An 18279-nucleotide genomic window follows, 5' to 3' on the forward strand; every position below is an offset into this window, starting at 1 on the left:
GCCATCCTTTCCTGGACATTTTAAGCAAGATGATCCCAAACAGCACCAGAACAGTGAGTCTTCCCTCAACCTTTTCCCTTTACACCTGGATTCAGCACGCAATATAATTTGTACCTGGACTGACCTGGGGCTGCTCACCCTGTGTTCATCTATCCAGTGTAAGGCTCTCGTGCTGAGAGGTTCTTCCCGACAGGTGGGATGCTCCTTTGGAAAGTGCCTCTCAAGCCTCCTCAGTGGACATAAGTGGAACCCCCTTTCCTTGGATGGAGGCCCCAAGAGAAATTGTGCTTTGTGTCCCTGGTAGACATTCTTTTCCAATCTCCCCATGGGACAAAGCCCTTCCATTCTCTCAGACTCAACTCTGGGCTGCATTAGAAAACATTGGGATAAACTTGACCCCCAGACTCTCAAAAGGAAACATTGAATTTTCTTGTGTAATACAGCATGGCCACTACTCCTACTGGCTTCCAAATGGGACCCTTGCCCCCAATAGTATTTTGCAGCTTGACCTCTTCTGTCATAATTCCTCTAAATGACTTGATATTCCTTATATCTGAGGTTGTGTAACTCTTTCTAAGTTTGCTCTCCACTCCCTTACATGGTTCCTTCCTTTACTAGGACAGCTGCATTTATACTTCTACTTCTCCTCTTCAGTCCTTTGTCTCTTTAATTTGCTGGTTAAATTTGTTTCTTCCAGAATGTAGCAACTCCACAGCAAACTCCTAATGATGCAAGGATATCAGCCAATCACCTTCAGAGAACCCCATGAATCTCCTCTAGACTCAATGGGTATCAATTCCATATTAATACGCTCTTTCTTCCTCAGTTCTATCCTCCAGCAGCATCTAATAGACTAAGTCCCATAACTAGGGACAGTAATCCACAGGGTCCCCTAACAGACCAACAATCATAGGTAGGGCCCACACTGTGCCCACAGTCAGCAGGAAGCAGTTGAAAGATCAGACCTCCATATTAATGCCAAATATTTGTCATCGTTGTTCTGTCAGGGTGGAACATGGAGTCCTGGTAAGTTAATACATACAAGAAAGGGGCTCTAGCTGGCAGGAACAGGAATGAGGGTTGGGGAGAGCCACTGTTCTAAGAGATGGCTGACAAGCCATTTTTCTGAGAAACAGTTAACCACAAACAACCTACTTGCACAACATCCTTTTCCCAAATACCTTGTTCCACATGTAGCCCCAGCAGCATGACCCTATCTGTGCGTAGCCTCTCCAGCATAACCTTATCAAACTTCTCTGCTATGCTGCCTGTTGCTCTCTTGCAACGTTATCTTTGTATTTTCTCTAATAAATCTGACTTTCTTAACCCACAACTGTTTTGGTAAATTCCTTTACTGCCTGTAACACCAGCCCCAGCCTATCACACCTGTGACAGATGGAGAGGATAAAGTACCTTTACTTCTCTCTCCTCACCCTCAGTAGCATGCCAGTGATCCTCACTGGCCAAACACAACAAGAGGGCAGCCAGCAAGGGAGCCTGGGGCCTGCCATCTGCATGGGCGATAATCCTGGGGGCACAGGCAGAGCCAACATGAGTGGGCCATCCTTGTGAGAGAGGGCACATGAAGCATGATGACCACAGCTCTTTGTGTAACCAAAAATTAGTGTTCCACACTGTAGACTCTTGCAGACCAAAGGTCAAAGCTGAGTTCTAGCACTCATTGGAAAGTTGATATCTTTAAGCCTCTGCATTTTATGTGTAATTAGGATTAATAACAGTGCTACATTATAGATATTAAGATGATTATTTATTTTAAATGTTTGTGAAGTATTAATGAGTGCTCAGTAAATGCTAGCTGCTATCACTACTGCTGCCACTACTATCAAGACAACTACTACCATTACTACTACTAATACCATAACTACTACTATCATTACTATTATGACCATTAGTACTACCACCACTACCATCACTACTACTACTATCATTACCACTACTATTACCATTACCACAATTATCATTACCACTACTACCACCACCATTACTATTACTACTACTGCTATCATTACTACTACTGCTACTATAATTACTACTCCTACTCCTACCATTACTACTAGTAGTAGTATCACCATTACTACTACTACTACTACTATCATTACTACTATTACCACCACCATTACTACTACTGCTATCATTACTACTACCACTATGTACTCTTACTCCTACCATTACTACTACCACCACCACCATTACTACTACTATAATTGCTACTATTACTACCATTACTACTACCATCATTACTACTACTACTATTAGTTTAGTCATTATTATCAGAGGTGAGGAGAAGCAGGCAGCATAACCAGGAACATAAGTATTATTTCTCAATATGAGACAGAATCTCTATATTAATAGCCAAAGCCATACCCAGCAATGAAGCATTTACATGTTCTCACTAAAACCAAGAACCAAATAACCAGAGGATTGCTACCATCATTATCATTCAACATTCTAGAAATTTTAGTCAACATATTAAGATATGCAACATTAGGAAAGAGAACAAATTTACCTTTTTTGGGTTAACATTTACAAAACATGATGGTTCTCTACCAAGAAAATCACTCCCCCATTTAAAAATTAAGTGGCTAAACACAAAAAGAATGTATAAAATTTAATGGTTGTTCTAAAAACCAGGATAAAACTATTCATAATATTTAATGAAGATAATTTTCCACTTATAATGGCAACACAAACTATTAAGTGCCTAAAAAGCTTTATGTAGAATTTTGCAAACATATAAAGGCTAGCAAAAAATAGAAACAAAAAAACTTATAACTACATTAAGAAAGCTGAGCACAGTGCCTCATGCTGGTAATCTCAGAACTTTGGGAGGCTGAGGCAGGAGGATCGTTTGAGGCCAGGAGTTGGAGACTAGCCTGGGCATCATTGCAAGATCACATTTTTACAAAAAATAAAAAAAAAATTAAGCGCGGTGGCTCAAGCCTGTAATCCCAGCACTTTGGGAGGCCGAGGCGGGTGGATCACGAGGTCAAGAGATCGAGACCATCCTGGCTAACATGGTGAAACCCCGTCTCTACTAAAAATACAAAAAACTAGCCAGGCGTGGTGGCGGGCGCCTGTAGTCCCAGCTACTCGGAGGCTGAGGCAGGAGAATGGCGTAAACCTGGGAGGCGGAGCTTGCAGTGAGCCGAGATCGCGCCACTGCACTCCAGCCTGGGTGACACAGCGAGACTCCATCTCAAAAAAAAAAAAAAAAAAAAAATTAGGCAGGCATTGTGGCATGTGCCTGCAGTTATCTACTTGGGAGGCTACAGGTAGCTAGACTGCAGTAATGGTAGTAGGAGCAATAATGACACTGGAAAAATGTCGATATTTTACAGATTCATTTATAGGGTTAACACAATTGCACTTAAACTTCCACTGAGATTTACTATTAAATGTGTTCAAGTAAAACTAAGATTCATCTAGAAGAATGAATTCACAAGTAGAGCTCAGAAAAAACTTTTTAAATGCAAAACAAAGAAGATTAACCAGTGAGATTTGCCCTGTTATATATAGAAACATAACACTAATATAGACAAAACATGTGGTTCTGGCACAAGAATAGATTATTGGAACAATGAAATGAAATAGAAACTCTGGGAAAAGAATACATACATTAATATAATGAAGTAAACCTAGACACGTATTCTGACACATTACCCCAAAAGAAATACCAGGTTGATTAAAGATTTAAATGTCAAAAATAAGCCACCATAAAAATCTTAGAAGAATATGCAGCAGAATATTTGTGTATCTCAGAGTGAAAAAAGGGTTTTACAAGTATAAAGGCAATACAAAATAGAACAGAAAATTGATATGACAACATGAAAGAAAACCTTTTATATTTCAAAAATCAGCTTTTCAATTTTTGCCAGTAACAGCCATTGTTTCTAACCATGGGGGTCTAAGTTTCCAGGCTTGTATTGGAACAGGATTAGAAATGGAATTACACTACACACTGGGTGATTGTGTCAACAACCTCTAGAATGATTTCTTCTTGGAATGAGACTTAAGATACCATAGTTCTACTTCCATTGTGCATTGATACATTAAGTCATTTATAACATTTCCCAAAACTCCAATCCAGAGAAGTTTCTCTATCACCAGGGCATTGCTTTTGGAATTCAGGGAGGCCTGAGTTCCGGATGGGAATGGGAGTGAGATGGTCCAGTGAATGGTAACAGTCACTATTATTCCTTACTTTACAGAGGAGGAATATTCTGCTCCTTTATGAGCCAACATTTACTTTCTCTGAATTAAATGCTACTGGTTTCTTATTTATAGAAAGCAGAGATTGACTGGGCACACTTTCCCCCCACAGTTTCCAAGACACTGTAATTATATACAAAATAGTAAAATTAAATTCAATCTAGATGAATCCATATTTCAATGAGGATATTAGTGACTTACGTCTAAAAATTAAAATTAGACACGTTAATCCTGTCATGCTTTCCATTCAAATGGTTGTCCTAAACAGCAACAACAAAAACCTGATTTCCTAATACTCCATTTAGCTTTTATTTCATGCCATTTACAAAGTTTAGGCAACATAAATGGACATTATGCATATCTCTGTCCCATATCTCAGTCTAGATAATTGTCTAGATAATTATCTAGACAACCTAGATAATGAGGGGAAGGTTGAATGGCACAGCAGATAAACCATGTCTTCATGGTCTGAACTATTGAGAGTAAGTATCATCTCCATCACTTAACAACTATACCACTCTGGGCAGATGTGCTGCGCAAGCCCTTTCAGTCTTGCAGGCTTACCCAGTAGTCAGGATTTGTTGCAAGAATACAGTGCCAGCTGTGCTCCGGCCACTGCTCTCAGGGAACTGTTCCCTTTCTCTTTATATGTTCTGATATTTCTCCCATAGCTACCAACCAGCCCATTCTTCCAGTCTTTCCCTGTTCAGATCCTAATGGGATAGAGTTGATGGTCTTAGATAGTCACCACAATCTCTTTTGAACAGAGATTTGTTGGAGAAGCCAGGTCACTTTGAAGGACACAGGCTGCCTGATATTCTGGCTGCCCTTGGGTCAGATCTCATCCCTGGTCAAAGTGGTGCCACCACTTTCTCAATGATTGCTTAATTCTCCCTCCTTCATCATGCTTTAGAAGGTAGCATTTCTCTTAGAGGAGCACAGTGGGCAGGGCAGCAGCAATGGACGACACGCTTATTACAGCAGTGCTGGGTATCATCATAACCAATGTGAACATGTGGATTGTTCTTAAAATGTGCCAGACGTCTCATGAAACATTCAACGTTTCTTAATTCACTCTCACAACCAGAATGAGGTAAGTGTTGTTATTATTATTATTTGATATTTTATAGACAAAGAGAAGCTTACAGCAGGAAATAGCTTTCTGAAAATGTTAAGATCAGTGGGTGGAATATTCTATTGGATTCCAGAGTTTATGCTTTTAGCTATCAAGCTATACTCTTCCCCACTATATTTCCCTGAGCTTTGGTTTCCTCATCTATAAAATTGGAACTGCACTGCCTGTTTGCCTTTAGAGCTATAGGCAATAAATGTTATGCATTTATTATAGTAAATAGCATATAGTAAAGCAAAGCATGGAAATTCAGGAAGTAACAGAGCAATTGTAAGAATGTCTATGTGGTAAATCTAAACATTACTTGTATACATAATTACAGCAGTGCCTTTAAAACACACACCAACAGCACTTTAATAAGTCAAGAATGCATGTTGCACCTATTAGAGAAAACACCAATTTTTAAAATCATAGAAATAACAAGCTAATAGAAGAAAAAATGTAATTAGAAAATATTAAATAAACCCAAAAACTTTAAGGAAGGACAAAAAAAAATCATAGAACAGACAGAGAAAATAGGAATCAATAGTAAGATGGTAGATTTCACCTTGAATTACAGTAAATATAAACAGACTAAATATTCAAATTGAAATATAAAGCTCATCAGAGAGGGTAATAATACCAAACAAAGCTAAACAACCTGCTTACTTTAAATAGAAAGATATCGACAGGTTGAAAGTAAGGGATGGTAAAACTGCTATGCAAAGCAACAGCTACAAAATCAAAGCAAAGAGTGGTTCGTTTCAGAATAATAATAGTTTCAGGTTTAATATGAAATAATCATAAATTTGTTTATACCTAATAACATAGCCACAAAATATATAAAAATTGACAGATATGCAATCATGTTAAGAGACTGTATAAGTCAGATTTCTCCAGAAAAACAGAATCAAAAGGATATATACATTAAGAATTATATTAAGAAATTTATTTTAGCATATTGGCTTACGTGGTTGTGGGGCTGGCAAGTCCAGAATCCGTAGGAGAAGCTGGCAGGCTGAAACTCAGGCAGGAAATGATGTTGCAGTCTTTAGGCAGAATTTTTTCTTCTCTAGGAAAATTCAGATTTTGCTCTTAAGGCTTTCAACTGATTGTATGAGGCCCACTCACAGTATGAAAAGTAATCTTTATGTGAAGTCAACTGACTGTATATGTTAACTACATCTACAAAATACCTTTGCAGCACTACTTAGATTAGTGTTTGATTAAATAAATGGGCACTAACGGCCGGGTGCAGTGGCTCACGCCTGTAATCCCAGCACTTTGGGAGGCTGAGGCAGGGAGATCACCTGAGGTCAGGAGTTCAAGACTAGTCTGGTCAACATGGTGAAACCCCATCTGTACTAAAAATACAAAAATTAGCCTGGCGTGGTGACGGGCACCTGTAATCCCAGCTACTTGGCAGGCTGAGGCAGGAGAATCACTTGAACCCAGGAGGTTGCAGTGAACCGAGATCGCGCCATTGCATTCCAGTCTGGTTGACAAGAGCAAAATTCCGTCTTACCAAACAGACACACATACAAAAAGGCACTAAAGCCTGGCCCCCATGATGGCACAGGAAACTAATCGTCATGGAGACTTTATCCACACTTTTGAATATATGTTACATTTCAATATTTAAAAAAACACACAAAATCATAAAGCAATCAACAAAATTAAGCTGAATGCTTCGTAATTGCTGCATTCCCTGGGAAGCTGACTGTGAGATGGAGATTAGCGTGCAGGACATTTCTTACGGGTTGTTCTTGGGATCAACACCTGTGGAGAGGAGAAGCTGAGGCAGGATCAGGAAGCGGGTAAGTAGAGTGCAATGCTGGTGAAGCGGCATCGCTGTCTGTGGTAAATATCCGGGGTTCATCATCTCTCGTCAAGATGACTACCGACATGGACACATATGGTTGAGTTAAGGAGCGGAAAGTTTAACAAGCAGAAGAAAAGAGAGAGGACACCAGCTATCAGACATCCTTGAGGGAAAGGCTGGCCCGTGACTGACTGCAGCAGGTTTTATGGGCCGGCTTGAGGAGGCGGTGTCTGATTTATGTAGGGCCCAGCGATTGGTTGGACCAGGGGCGACGTTTACGTAGCGCGCAGGGAAGGCTGGTAACCCCACCCTAATCTTATTCAGCAACTAGGCTTTCCACTTGGCCGGCGCCATCTTGTCCACTCCGTACTGTACGCAGGGCTGGCAAAAAGAGAAGCTGGAGCCGTTCTAGGCATGTTCTAGGCATTTAGAACATGCCTAATCCCACGTAGTGTTTTTGTTGTTGTGTTTTGAGACGGAGTTTCGCTCTCGTTGCCCACGCTGGAGTACAATGGCGTGATCTCGGCTCACCACAACCTCCGCCTCCGGCATTCAAGCGATTCTCCTGCCTCAGCCTCCTGAGTAGCTGGGATTACAGGCGTGAGCTGCCGCGCCGGCCCCAGGTAGTATATTTTTATTGGCACAACTGCCGGCATTCGCCTGTGCAAGCTTTCAGCTTTCTGTCTATGTCTGCAGCTCGATTTTCCAGGCTGCTCTTTGTTAGAAAAGAAAATGATTTGGGGGCGGCTTTTCATTAAAAGGAAAACCTTACTGAGGACTCCCATACCCTCACTATCTGCCTCAGTACTTTCTTCTTAACTCCTATATCACTGGGTCAGCAGCAACCCCAGTCAGACCTCAAGGGAGATGGGAAGGATGGGACGATCTGTCAGAGCTATGCTGAGTTGAGGCAAGAGGGCGGACCTTTATGGTTTGCGAATCAGTGACTCATCGGAGGTCGGGCAACCTGGAAGGAAATGTGGCTTTGGGTGAGGCAGGTGTCTTCACAGGAGGCAGTCTCTTTGTATCTGGAGGGGCAATTGTCAGTGTTCCCCTAGACTGAAGGGTGAATTATGGAGAATGGAATAGAACGTTTTGTTATAATGATTTGGTTGATGACTTACTTCCTGTTTCCTTAGCTTCATCTTGCTGAGCAAAAATGAAGGAGCCTGGACCCAACTTTGTTACTGTGAGAAAGGGTCTTCATTCATTCAAGATGGCTTTTGTGAAGCACCTACTGTGAGTAGATGATTTCGTGTCAGAGACAGTTAACAAATCCTCAGAATATTGCTTCATGTACAGTTATTGGAGATGAGTAACTCACATTCTCTTAATTGTAATGGTTCCTTGGAAAGTCATCGTGGAAGATGAAGGCTGGCTCATACATTTTCCCAGACAGGAATTTGGTTGCCAACAGGGAATTCTGAACAACTGAAAACTCCAGATGAATGCACAACATAATGATGGTTAAATTAAAAAAAAAAAAAAAAAGCACGGTAATAAAATTTCCATGAAATATTTTGTGTAAGCGCAGATAACCAGTCATTTTCTTTGTAGAATTCTTATTCTTAAATAATTGAGAATACTTTGTTCTTTGTAATATGTGATGGGCAGCTATACTGTGATTCTTCTGAGTGACTCAATTTTATTTTTTTCACATTTAATGACTTTGTTTCTCCTAAGTGAATGCACAGATAGTGTATTAATCAGGGTTCTCTGGAAAACCAGAACCAATTTATTATCAGGTACTGGTTCATGCGATTGTGGAGGCTGAGAAGCCCCATGAGCTGCTCTCTGCGAGCTGGAGACCCAGGAAAGCTGATGAAGGTCAAAGAAAGGCCTGAGAGCTAGAGGGCCGATGGCATAGATTCCAGCCCAGGTCTAAAGACCTGAGAACCAGAAGCACAGAGGGCAGAAGATCAGCATCCCAGCTCAGTCAGACAAAGAGAAAAAGTCCTCCCTTCCTCTCCCTTTTTCTTCTATTCAGACCCTGGATGGATTGGATGAGGCCCAGCCACGTTGAGGAGAGCCATCTGCTTTAATCAGTCCACCAACTCAAATCCTGATCTCTTCCAAAAACACCTTCACAGATACACCCAGAAATAACATTCAACCGGTTAGGAGCATCCCATGGTGCAGTCAAGTTGACACACAAAATTAACCATCACGGATACACATCAAAGTTAAGTAATATTAACATAGACTTTGGCAAGCTGTATTTTAAAACACAGTAGGTTAGTGAGTCTCGTTTAAGAGCACTAGATGAAAACCACAGATAAGGATGTTTTTGACGTTCTGTGTCTGACCTTTCAGATTCCCTGCCTCCCTCCCCACCATATTCTGAACCCCAGAATGCTGACCTCTATAAACAGCCTCACCTGGGCTCTGTTACCCTCTGGCTTCCCATTGGCTCATGGAGGCACAGAGGAAGTTGGGGCAGGAGGACAGAATGGTTGGGGTACCAATGCTCCTCTCAGGCCATGGGTCGGCAGGGGCTACATTCCTGTGTGAAGCTCACTGCCTCACAGTTGTCTCCTCTAGCTCTCCGTGGGGTCTGGTGACCTCTCTCCTTACAGTCCCATCAGTCCTAGGGAAAGTAATGGCTCTCCAGGGGGCGCTGCCCATGGGTGCTTCAGTGTCTCTTGTTGGTTCCCATAGCCCCACCCACACCTGTGTAAATAGCTCTCCATTAACCTCAGCTCGTTTGCCTGGTTTGAATGTACCATCTGTTTCCTTCCAGCACTCTGACTGATACAGCATTTTTGGCGTAGGTCTCCATCACATGTATTTACCTTTGTGTCCTCTGTATTCCTCATTGATCAGGGTTGTAAATTTTCTCTTCCTGTGATGCTAAATTGCCCTTAATAAAGCTTGTTGACCCTGAAAGTCAAAGAGGGCAAAATCAGAGCTAGTCTCAGTTTCTTAAAGTGGACATTATACAGAAGGTTAGGAAGTATTAAATACAAGTATTCACAGATGTGTTCCCCCCTGCGAAGCTAATAAACATACATATGTACTTTTGAAACCAGTGTAACCCCAAATTGTTTCTGGCTCCTAGTAGGTGCTGATTAGAGCAATGAGTTCCAACTCAGCAGTTTTTGTAAGCTGAACATGAGCTGTTAACATCTCTGCATCAACTCGGGTTTCCTTTTGCTTTTGTTAAAATTGAAGTTTTTCATTTAATATAAGATTTAGAGATTTCTGTCTCAGAGCTCCCCAAGATTTGCTACTTTTGTCTACCCTTGTTTTTAATCTTAAAAATTTAGATTTACTTGTAATTCTAAGTATGAACATTAATTTTGCTTTTATTTTCCATTTTACTGCACAGGAGGAGGGGAACAGATACCAAACCACTGATTATTTTACTTCCATTGTTAATACACATGAGAATGTCAGTCGTCTTGTGTACCTGGAACTTAAAAAAAATTGGTTTTTAAAAAATATAGTAAAATATACGTAACATAAATTGTATCATTTTAACCATTTTTAAGTGTACAGCCAAATGGCATTAAGTACATTTGCATTGTTGTGCAACTATCCCTACCATCCACCTCCAGAACCTTTTTTTTATCTTCCAAAATTGGAACTCTGTACCCATTATACAATAATGGCCCATTCTGTTTTCCTGTAAGCCCCTGGCACCCACCGTTCTACTTTGCTTCTAGGAATTTGACTACTCTAGGTACCTCATATAGGTAGAATCATGCGGTATTTGTCCTTTTGTGACTGGCTTATTCCCCTTACCATAATGTCTTCAAGGTTCATCCATGTTGTATTAATAGCATGTCTTGGAATTCCTTTCCTTTCTAAGGCTAAATAATATTCCATTGTATGAACAGACCACATACTGTTTTTCTTTTCATCTGTTGGTGCAAACTTGGGTTGATTCTACCTTTTGGCTGTTGTGAATAATACTGCTGTGAAGATAGGTGTACAAGTATTTGTTCAATCTTTGCTTGCAGTTCTTTGAGCTATATATGCAAAAAAAATGGGATCCTGGATTATACAGTAATTCTGTTTAATTTTTGTGGAGCCACCATATTCTTTTCTGTGGTGGCTGCACTGTTTTATATTCCCAGTAGCAGTGCACAAAAGTTTTTCCACATCCCTGATGGCACTTGTTACTTTCTGTTTTTTGTTTTGTTCTGATTTATCTTTTGACATGGAACATTCTTATACATGGTTACAGATCCATCGTGGTGGTCTTCATCAAGTTAGAGGCTGCAAAGCATCCATATCATTCATTCTTCTAGGGATAAAGGCATTTGTAAAATATCAAATTCAGTAACACTGTTAAATATCTTAAACTTTGTGTGTGGGAGGGAGTAACTACTGGATTTTATAAGTGCTTATTACACTTGAAGATGACACATTTCTTTTTTTTTTTTGAACATGGTATATATCTTTATTTTAAAAAATTATTTTCAATATTTTGTTGCTTTCTTAATACAGATTTTTGTAATAGTTCTATATGTATTGCATTTTTGGTACTAGTATCAGTAACAGTTTTTATTTTAATTTTAAATTGTCTCAATATATTGAGATATTATTGAATTTTTATATAGATCTTTTATCACCTTGCTTAATTCACTTATTGATTTCAACAGTTTTTTTTTATTATTATTATACTTTAAGTTCTAGGGTACATGTGCATAACGTGCAGGTTTGTTACATATGTATACTTGTGCCATGTTGGTATGCTGCACCCATCAACTCGTCATTTACATCAGGTATAACTCCCAATGCAATCCCTCCCCCCTCCCCCCTCCCCATGATAGGCCCCGGTGTATGATGTTCCCCTTCCCGAGTCCAAGTGATCTCATTGTTCAGTTCCCACCTATGAGTGAGAACATACGGTGTTTGGTTTTTTGTTCTTGCGATAGTTTGCCGAGAATGATGGTTTCCAGCTGCATCCATGTCCCTACAAAGGACGCAAACTCATCCATTTTTATGGCTGCATAGTATTTCATGGTGTATAGACACATTTCTTTTCTATTGAACATTTTACAGAACAGTTTAATTCATCCGAAGTATTATTTTCTGAAGGCCACTATGTACCAGGTTCTGTTACAGGTGAATGGGCCCATCAGTGAACAAAACCTTAAAAAAATTACAAATCATTTGAAATCCACTATTACAGTGACTTCTTTAGGGATGACACTGTTTTCCTATATGCTACCTAGGAAATGTGCTTCCTTCCAAACTCACTGTTATGTCTCGAGAGATTAGTTCATGGCTCAGAAGAGACATGAGTGAGAGGCACTCCTTCTACGGCCCTTACTTTGTGCTTGTCTCTGGCACTCACCACTTTCGACCTTGTCATTCGTGTGCTTGTTTTATTTTCTTAAAAGACTTTGAGTTTCTTGAGAGAGGATTTCATCTGTATTTGATTTTCTACAATTATCTGCAGCATTTTGTATATAAGCATTCAAAAGATCTTTATTTCATTTGCTGAATAATAATGAACATGGCTGTTTTATATTCTCTTTATGAGATGATCAGTCACATGCAGCCACGGAGGAGACACAGGGGAGGCTCAAGAAAACAGTGTATTATACTCACAGGTCCTACAAAGAGGAGGCACACCACGCCACGTAGGACCACATGGGAAAAAACACTAGAGTGGTCAGGAGGCAGGAGGCAGGTGCTCAGGAAAGCATTCAACCAAAGCCTTTCCTGAGGTTTCCTTGGGGAAAGCAGGTGAGCACCTTAGGATGGGCTAGTTTGAATCATCCTAGTGGGCTCTAAGCTCTAGGGATAGTCCCTCGTTGTCTAGTACCCAGCTCTGGGATGGTTAAGGCAGAAATTTCAAAAAAATTAAAATTCAAAAAACATACGTGTACAATATCATACACATATATATACAAAATAATATACATATATATTGTGTTCGTACACACACACACACAAGCGGCAACTCCATGCTAGGGGGAATGGTGATTCTAGACATCCTGAACTCCAGAAAGATGGTGAAATAGGTAATCTAAGTCACCTCCCCACCTGCTCCTGACTTGGGCGGCTCCCTTGGTGGGTGAGGGGGTTGTTGGTCTGCACTTTGGCGCCCTCTAGGTGAGAACACTGCATAGCCATTCTGGTCTCTGCTGCATTGCACTTTTCATAGGAAAGAATTAGCAAGCTGACCTCTGTTTTGGAATGCCTCAGAAGCTAGAATAGAAGCCCACTCACTCTCCTACAGCACTGCTTTACCCCCACACACCTGTCTTTGCTAGGTAATAAGTAGACGCGGCTTGCAGACACAAAGTGTGAATACTATTAGTAAATTCACCTTGTGAAAGCAGCTCCACCTTCCTCTAATTTGGCCTCGGGGGTTGTTTTGCTATTTTATGAGTCTGTATGTAATTAGTCACAATTAAAATCTGAAGTCTAAGTATATTCACAGTCCAATTTCATCTGAGGCAATGAAAAATAAATAATCCACAGTGACTTTATTACTTCTGTTTCTCAGATGTGGGGAAGCAGAACAGTGCAGTGGGTCTCTTCACACATCCACAGGACAGGTAGGATCTGCAGGGGCTTGAAAGTCCCATAGCTCAAGTTCATTTCACCTGGACTGTCAACACTGTCTATGGGCAAGACTTAAGGCAGAAATGTCCAGCAATTCTTTGTGTGCGAGGATCTCATTTCATCCTTCTTCCAGGGAGGAGAGGGGATGAGAAAAAATAACTCCCAAACCTCTTATTACCATTCTATCTCCACTTCTGAGCTCTGTCATTGTTTATGTCATTTGTAGTCCAGATTCCAAAAGGATATGAAAGATCTGCCTGAGATCTAGTAGCATATTTCCAGCTGGCTCTTAGGAATCAAGAATATATACAAAGCATTATTGACAACGAATGTTTATTTACTCTGAAGATGGTTTCCCCTTCTGTGTGAGTCAGGGTTCTGCAGAGAAACAGAACCAATGGGATGTACATAGTTCTGTGGTTTGAATGTGTCCCCTCCAAATTTCATGTTGAAACGTAATCCGTATTGAGGTGGTATTAAGACGTGGAGACTTGTGGGAAGTGATTAAGCCATGATGGCTCCACCGTCATGAATGGATGAGTGCCTTATAAAAGGGCTGGAAAGAAATGGATTAGACAGCCTTCTGTCACATAAGGATACCACCAAAAACACCACTGATGGAGCAGGCCCTCACTAGATATGGAACCAGCCAGCACCTTGATCTTGGACTTTCTGGACTCCAGATCTGTGGGAAATCATTCTGTTCTTTATAAACTACCTCGTCTTGGGTATTTTGCTAGATCAGCACAGACAGGACAGAAATACCTGTAGGAAGAGATTGGCTTGTGTAATTACGGAGACTAAGGAGTCCCACCATCTGCTATCTGCAAGCTGGAGAACCAGGAAAGCTGAGGGTTCAATTTAGTTTGAGTCTGAAGGCTTGGCAACCAGGGGAGCTGCTGGTCTAAGTCCCAGAGTCCAAAGGCCCGGAACCAGTAGCTCTGATGTCTGGGGACTGAGGAAGACAGATGGACCAGTTGAAAAAGAGAGGGACAGAGAATTCCTCCTCCCTCCACCTGTTTGTTCTATTCGGACCCTCAATCGATTAGATGATGCCTGTCCACACTGATGATGGTGGATCTTCTGATTCAAATGTGAATCTCTTTAACCATCATACCTTCTAAGTTCCCATGTTTCTTCCACCCTTGCCCATCCCTTCTTCTCTAACTTCACCTTGTCCTCCCTTACCTCCATCCCTTCCTCTCTCCCCTGCATACATTTTGTGGAAAGCCTATGTATGAAGGGTAGACACAAGGCAAAATTGTTTCTCTGTTCATGGAACTTAGATACTACTGCACCAGCTACTGGAGAAAGTATTATGCACTTGCCAAGTAATGCACAGGATTTTTGTCACTTATAAACACAACAAAGCCCAAAATCTACCATCATCATTTTCTGCTTCTGGTCACTCAAAGTCACATCAAGAGAATAAATTGATTTTATCCTCAGGACACCTTGTCATGTCTCCCAACTTTCCTGTATAGCTGATGGTTGTTACTCCAGACTTAGATTAGGTTATCTCCAGGGTTGTGGGTTATAATGCATCTTCCGAAAGATGTGTTCAAGTCCTAACCCTGAGAATGGGACCTTATTTGGAAATAGGGTCTTTGTAGATGTCATCAAGTATTGATGAGGTCTTCCTGGAGTAGGATAAGCCCTAATGCAATGACTGGTATCTTTATAAGAAGAGGAAGTTTTAGATACAGACACACAGAGGGAGAAGGCCATGTGATGATTGAAGCAGAGTTGGCGTGTCTACAAGTCAAGCAATGCCAGCAATCACCAGCAGTCACCAGAAGCTAGGTGGGAGGCACACAACAGACTCTCCCTCACACCCTGCGGAGGGAACCAGCCCTGCAAAAGCTTTCATGTAGAAGGCCCTTCCAGAACTGTGAGGGACTAACTTTCTCCTGTTTCAAGCCACCCAGTTTGTGGTGATTTGTTAAGGCAACCCTAGGAAACTGGTACATCCAGTCAGTGCAATAACTTTCAAATATCTGCTTGCCTCCAACACTCACACTCCATCTGCTCCCATCCTTGATCACTGTGGCATCCTGCACATAGCACTCAAAGCTGGGTCAGTGTGAGCCAAGAGAACTCAGGAAAGGAGAGACATAAAAGAGAAGAAGACCTTGGAGAGAGAAGTTTTGAGACTGGAAAGTAATCATATAAGCCATTGGATACTTGCAGAAATCTTGGAGTGGTCTCTGAATTTCCCCCAGAGCATTGGAATGGGGGAATTCGAAGGACAGAGAGGCTTCTGTTGCCTTCTGCATGGTGTATAAGAAATCTCATTGAATCCTCTCTGCCACTGCATGGGCTGGAACCACTACCTGCAAATATAGCAAGGAAGCTGAGGCTCTGTGGGGTTATCTCTTGCTTAAGAATGACTGACTGGACTGACAAAGTTCAGCCATAGAATTAGAATCCAAGACATTCTGCTCTATAGTGAGTACTGTTCCTTACCACCCTTATATCTCTAAATCAACAAACTGGGTTATTTGTTTTCCTTGGCCCTAACTTGCTATTTACCTATCTGGATTTCCTTCTCTTTCCCTCTGCACCTGGTCAAAAGCTGCTCATCCTTCAAAGTCCAGTTTAAATTTAATTGTCTCTGTATAAACGTTCCTGAGCACCTTAGCCTGAAGAGATGTGAATCAGTCCCACTGAACAAGACTAACGGACATGCATATAATTTAATTTGCACAATTGAACACCTCCTGAGTTATTTCTTCAGTTTTTGGCTTGGTCTCTTTGCATCTTTTGTTCTGAGTTATTTTTTTCAGACTGTTGTAAGCTCCTTGGGCAGAGTCCATAATTTATACACCTTTGTAGACCTAGTGGGTCTCAGAACAGTTCCTTGCACACACAAAAAAGAGGCAAAATGAAGTCAGATGTCTTGGTTCTAACTACAGTCATCTGTTCTGGAGTTGTTAAGTCTAGGATATTGAATGCTTTTCTTAAACTTCCCGGTCTCTGTCTCCTCTTCTTTGACAGTAGGGGTTTGAACCAGTGAATGTCTGTTTCCTTCAGCTCTGTTGGGCTGGGGCACTGCTCCTTTGGCTTAGGGACCTATGCCAGGAAGAGGGAATGTGGGACTCTTCTGGCCCAATTTCCAGGCCCCAGCAAGCTTACCTTGTCAGATTTACCAGATGGTTGGGCTGCAGGCATGACCTTGGTGTTCCTTGCAGGAAACAAAGGCCAGGTGTGATGCTGGCAGTGTGTCTATGTGTCTCGGAAGTCTCTCTGATGTTCTGTCTGAGATAACATGTTGGGAGATGCCAGATCTCAACAGGACAGATCAAGCCACATGTGCCCAGAAAGGCTTTTGGCAACATCACATTCACTTGGGAGCTGTGGTCCACAGGGGACTGGGGAATGATGTTCTGAATGGTGATGGAAATAAGTGTTCTTATTCTTGTTTACAGTGCCTTTTTGGGAAAATGGGTGAAATAAGGTTGTGTGTGTGTGTGTGTGTGTGTATGTGTGTGTGTGTTGAAGTAGGGCTGGAGTGGAAACTTGGGGGGGCGATATTTGAAGCTCTGTAGTACCGTTCCTTATTAAAGTAACACCCCTCCCCTAAGTATAAACTTGTGGATGGCTTCCCCAGTGCAAGTTTGTAAGTTTATAAACCCCAGGCTTTGCAGATTAGATGTATGGGCAACTGAATTTTTATACACCAGCAGAGAAATTTTAGGAAATTTAAAGCATAATCATGTACATCCAAATGCTGGTGGTTTGTGCTGGCTTAAGAAGCGAGAATATTCCTTTGGTTGGTGTAGCATTTCTCTTTACTGAACAGCATTAAAATAGCAACAACCAACTATGCACTTTAGAGAGAACCATCTAGACGTAGAGAGAAAGGAATCAATTTTTCTATAGGTAGCAATGTCTGATAGTATCCATAAAATATTACAGCCAAGGAAATTTCAAGGGAGTGGAGCAATGGAGGTTTTGTGCATAAAAAGGGATCAATTAATTGGCAATCAGGTATAACTGTAGGTATAATTATATAGAAAACAGGCAACATGAGCTCATTTATTTATTATTATGAGGGGATAATTTTATGCTCATTTTACTGAGGCTAATTTCTTTTTATCCTCCTGAGAAGTAAATGTGAACATGCCTATTGTGTGTGTTTGCAAAGGAAATTCAAACAGTATGTCTTTGTTTCAGAAGCAAATGCTGTTAATGTTGCTATTTCAGAATGACTTTTATAATAGTTATAGATGTTCTTGTTTGTTTGCAAATACGTTTAAAACAACAAAAAAGGAATACTTGGGGATTTGAATAGCATGTTTTCAACTTTAATTGCATTCTGTATTTAGAATTTAAAGGGGATCCCTGATCTTTGTTTTCTCATACGTTCCACTTGAGGGCATATTATTCTAGGGCAGTGGTCCTAAGCCACAGATTTTTGTCTCTTGCCCCCACCCCTCCCAGGCACATCTGGCAGTGTCTGGGGGCATTTTGATTATCACAATAGGGAGGGTCCCCTGGTACAGGATTCTAGTACGTAAAGGCCGGGGCTGCTGCTAGACAGCCTAAAACACACAGGACGGTTCCCATCCACAAAGAATAATCCATTCCA

General features: G+C 41.1%; 1 protein-coding gene across 6 annotated transcripts in view; it reads left to right on the forward strand.

Moving 5' to 3' along the window:
• The first annotated feature begins 7442 nt into the window (after positions 1–7442).
• LOC105542560 (Down syndrome critical region protein 8-like) overlaps positions 7443–18279 on the forward strand; it is a 47260-nt gene continuing 36423 nt past the window's right edge. For 3 of the 6 annotated variants that reach the window (XR_001006490.1, XR_001006487.1, XR_001006489.1), the window contains exons 1-2: positions 7444–7611; positions 8303–8402. Coding sequence is in view for 1 of the 6 variants with exons in the window: in XM_011984156.1 (XP_011839546.1) it covers positions 8323–8402 (80 nt within the window). In the remaining 5 variants the exon portion in view is untranslated. Of the gene's footprint in view, positions 7612–8302; positions 8660–18279 lie in introns of those variants that run through there. The other 3 variants (XR_001006488.1, XR_001006491.1, XM_011984156.1) reach the window with 2 other exon arrangements.

The sequence above is a fragment of the Mandrillus leucophaeus genome, unplaced genomic scaffold (genome assembly GCF_000951045.1).
Source record: "Mandrillus leucophaeus isolate KB7577 unplaced genomic scaffold, Mleu.le_1.0 Scaffold262, whole genome shotgun sequence".
NCBI lineage: Eukaryota > Metazoa > Chordata > Mammalia > Primates > Cercopithecidae > Mandrillus > Mandrillus leucophaeus.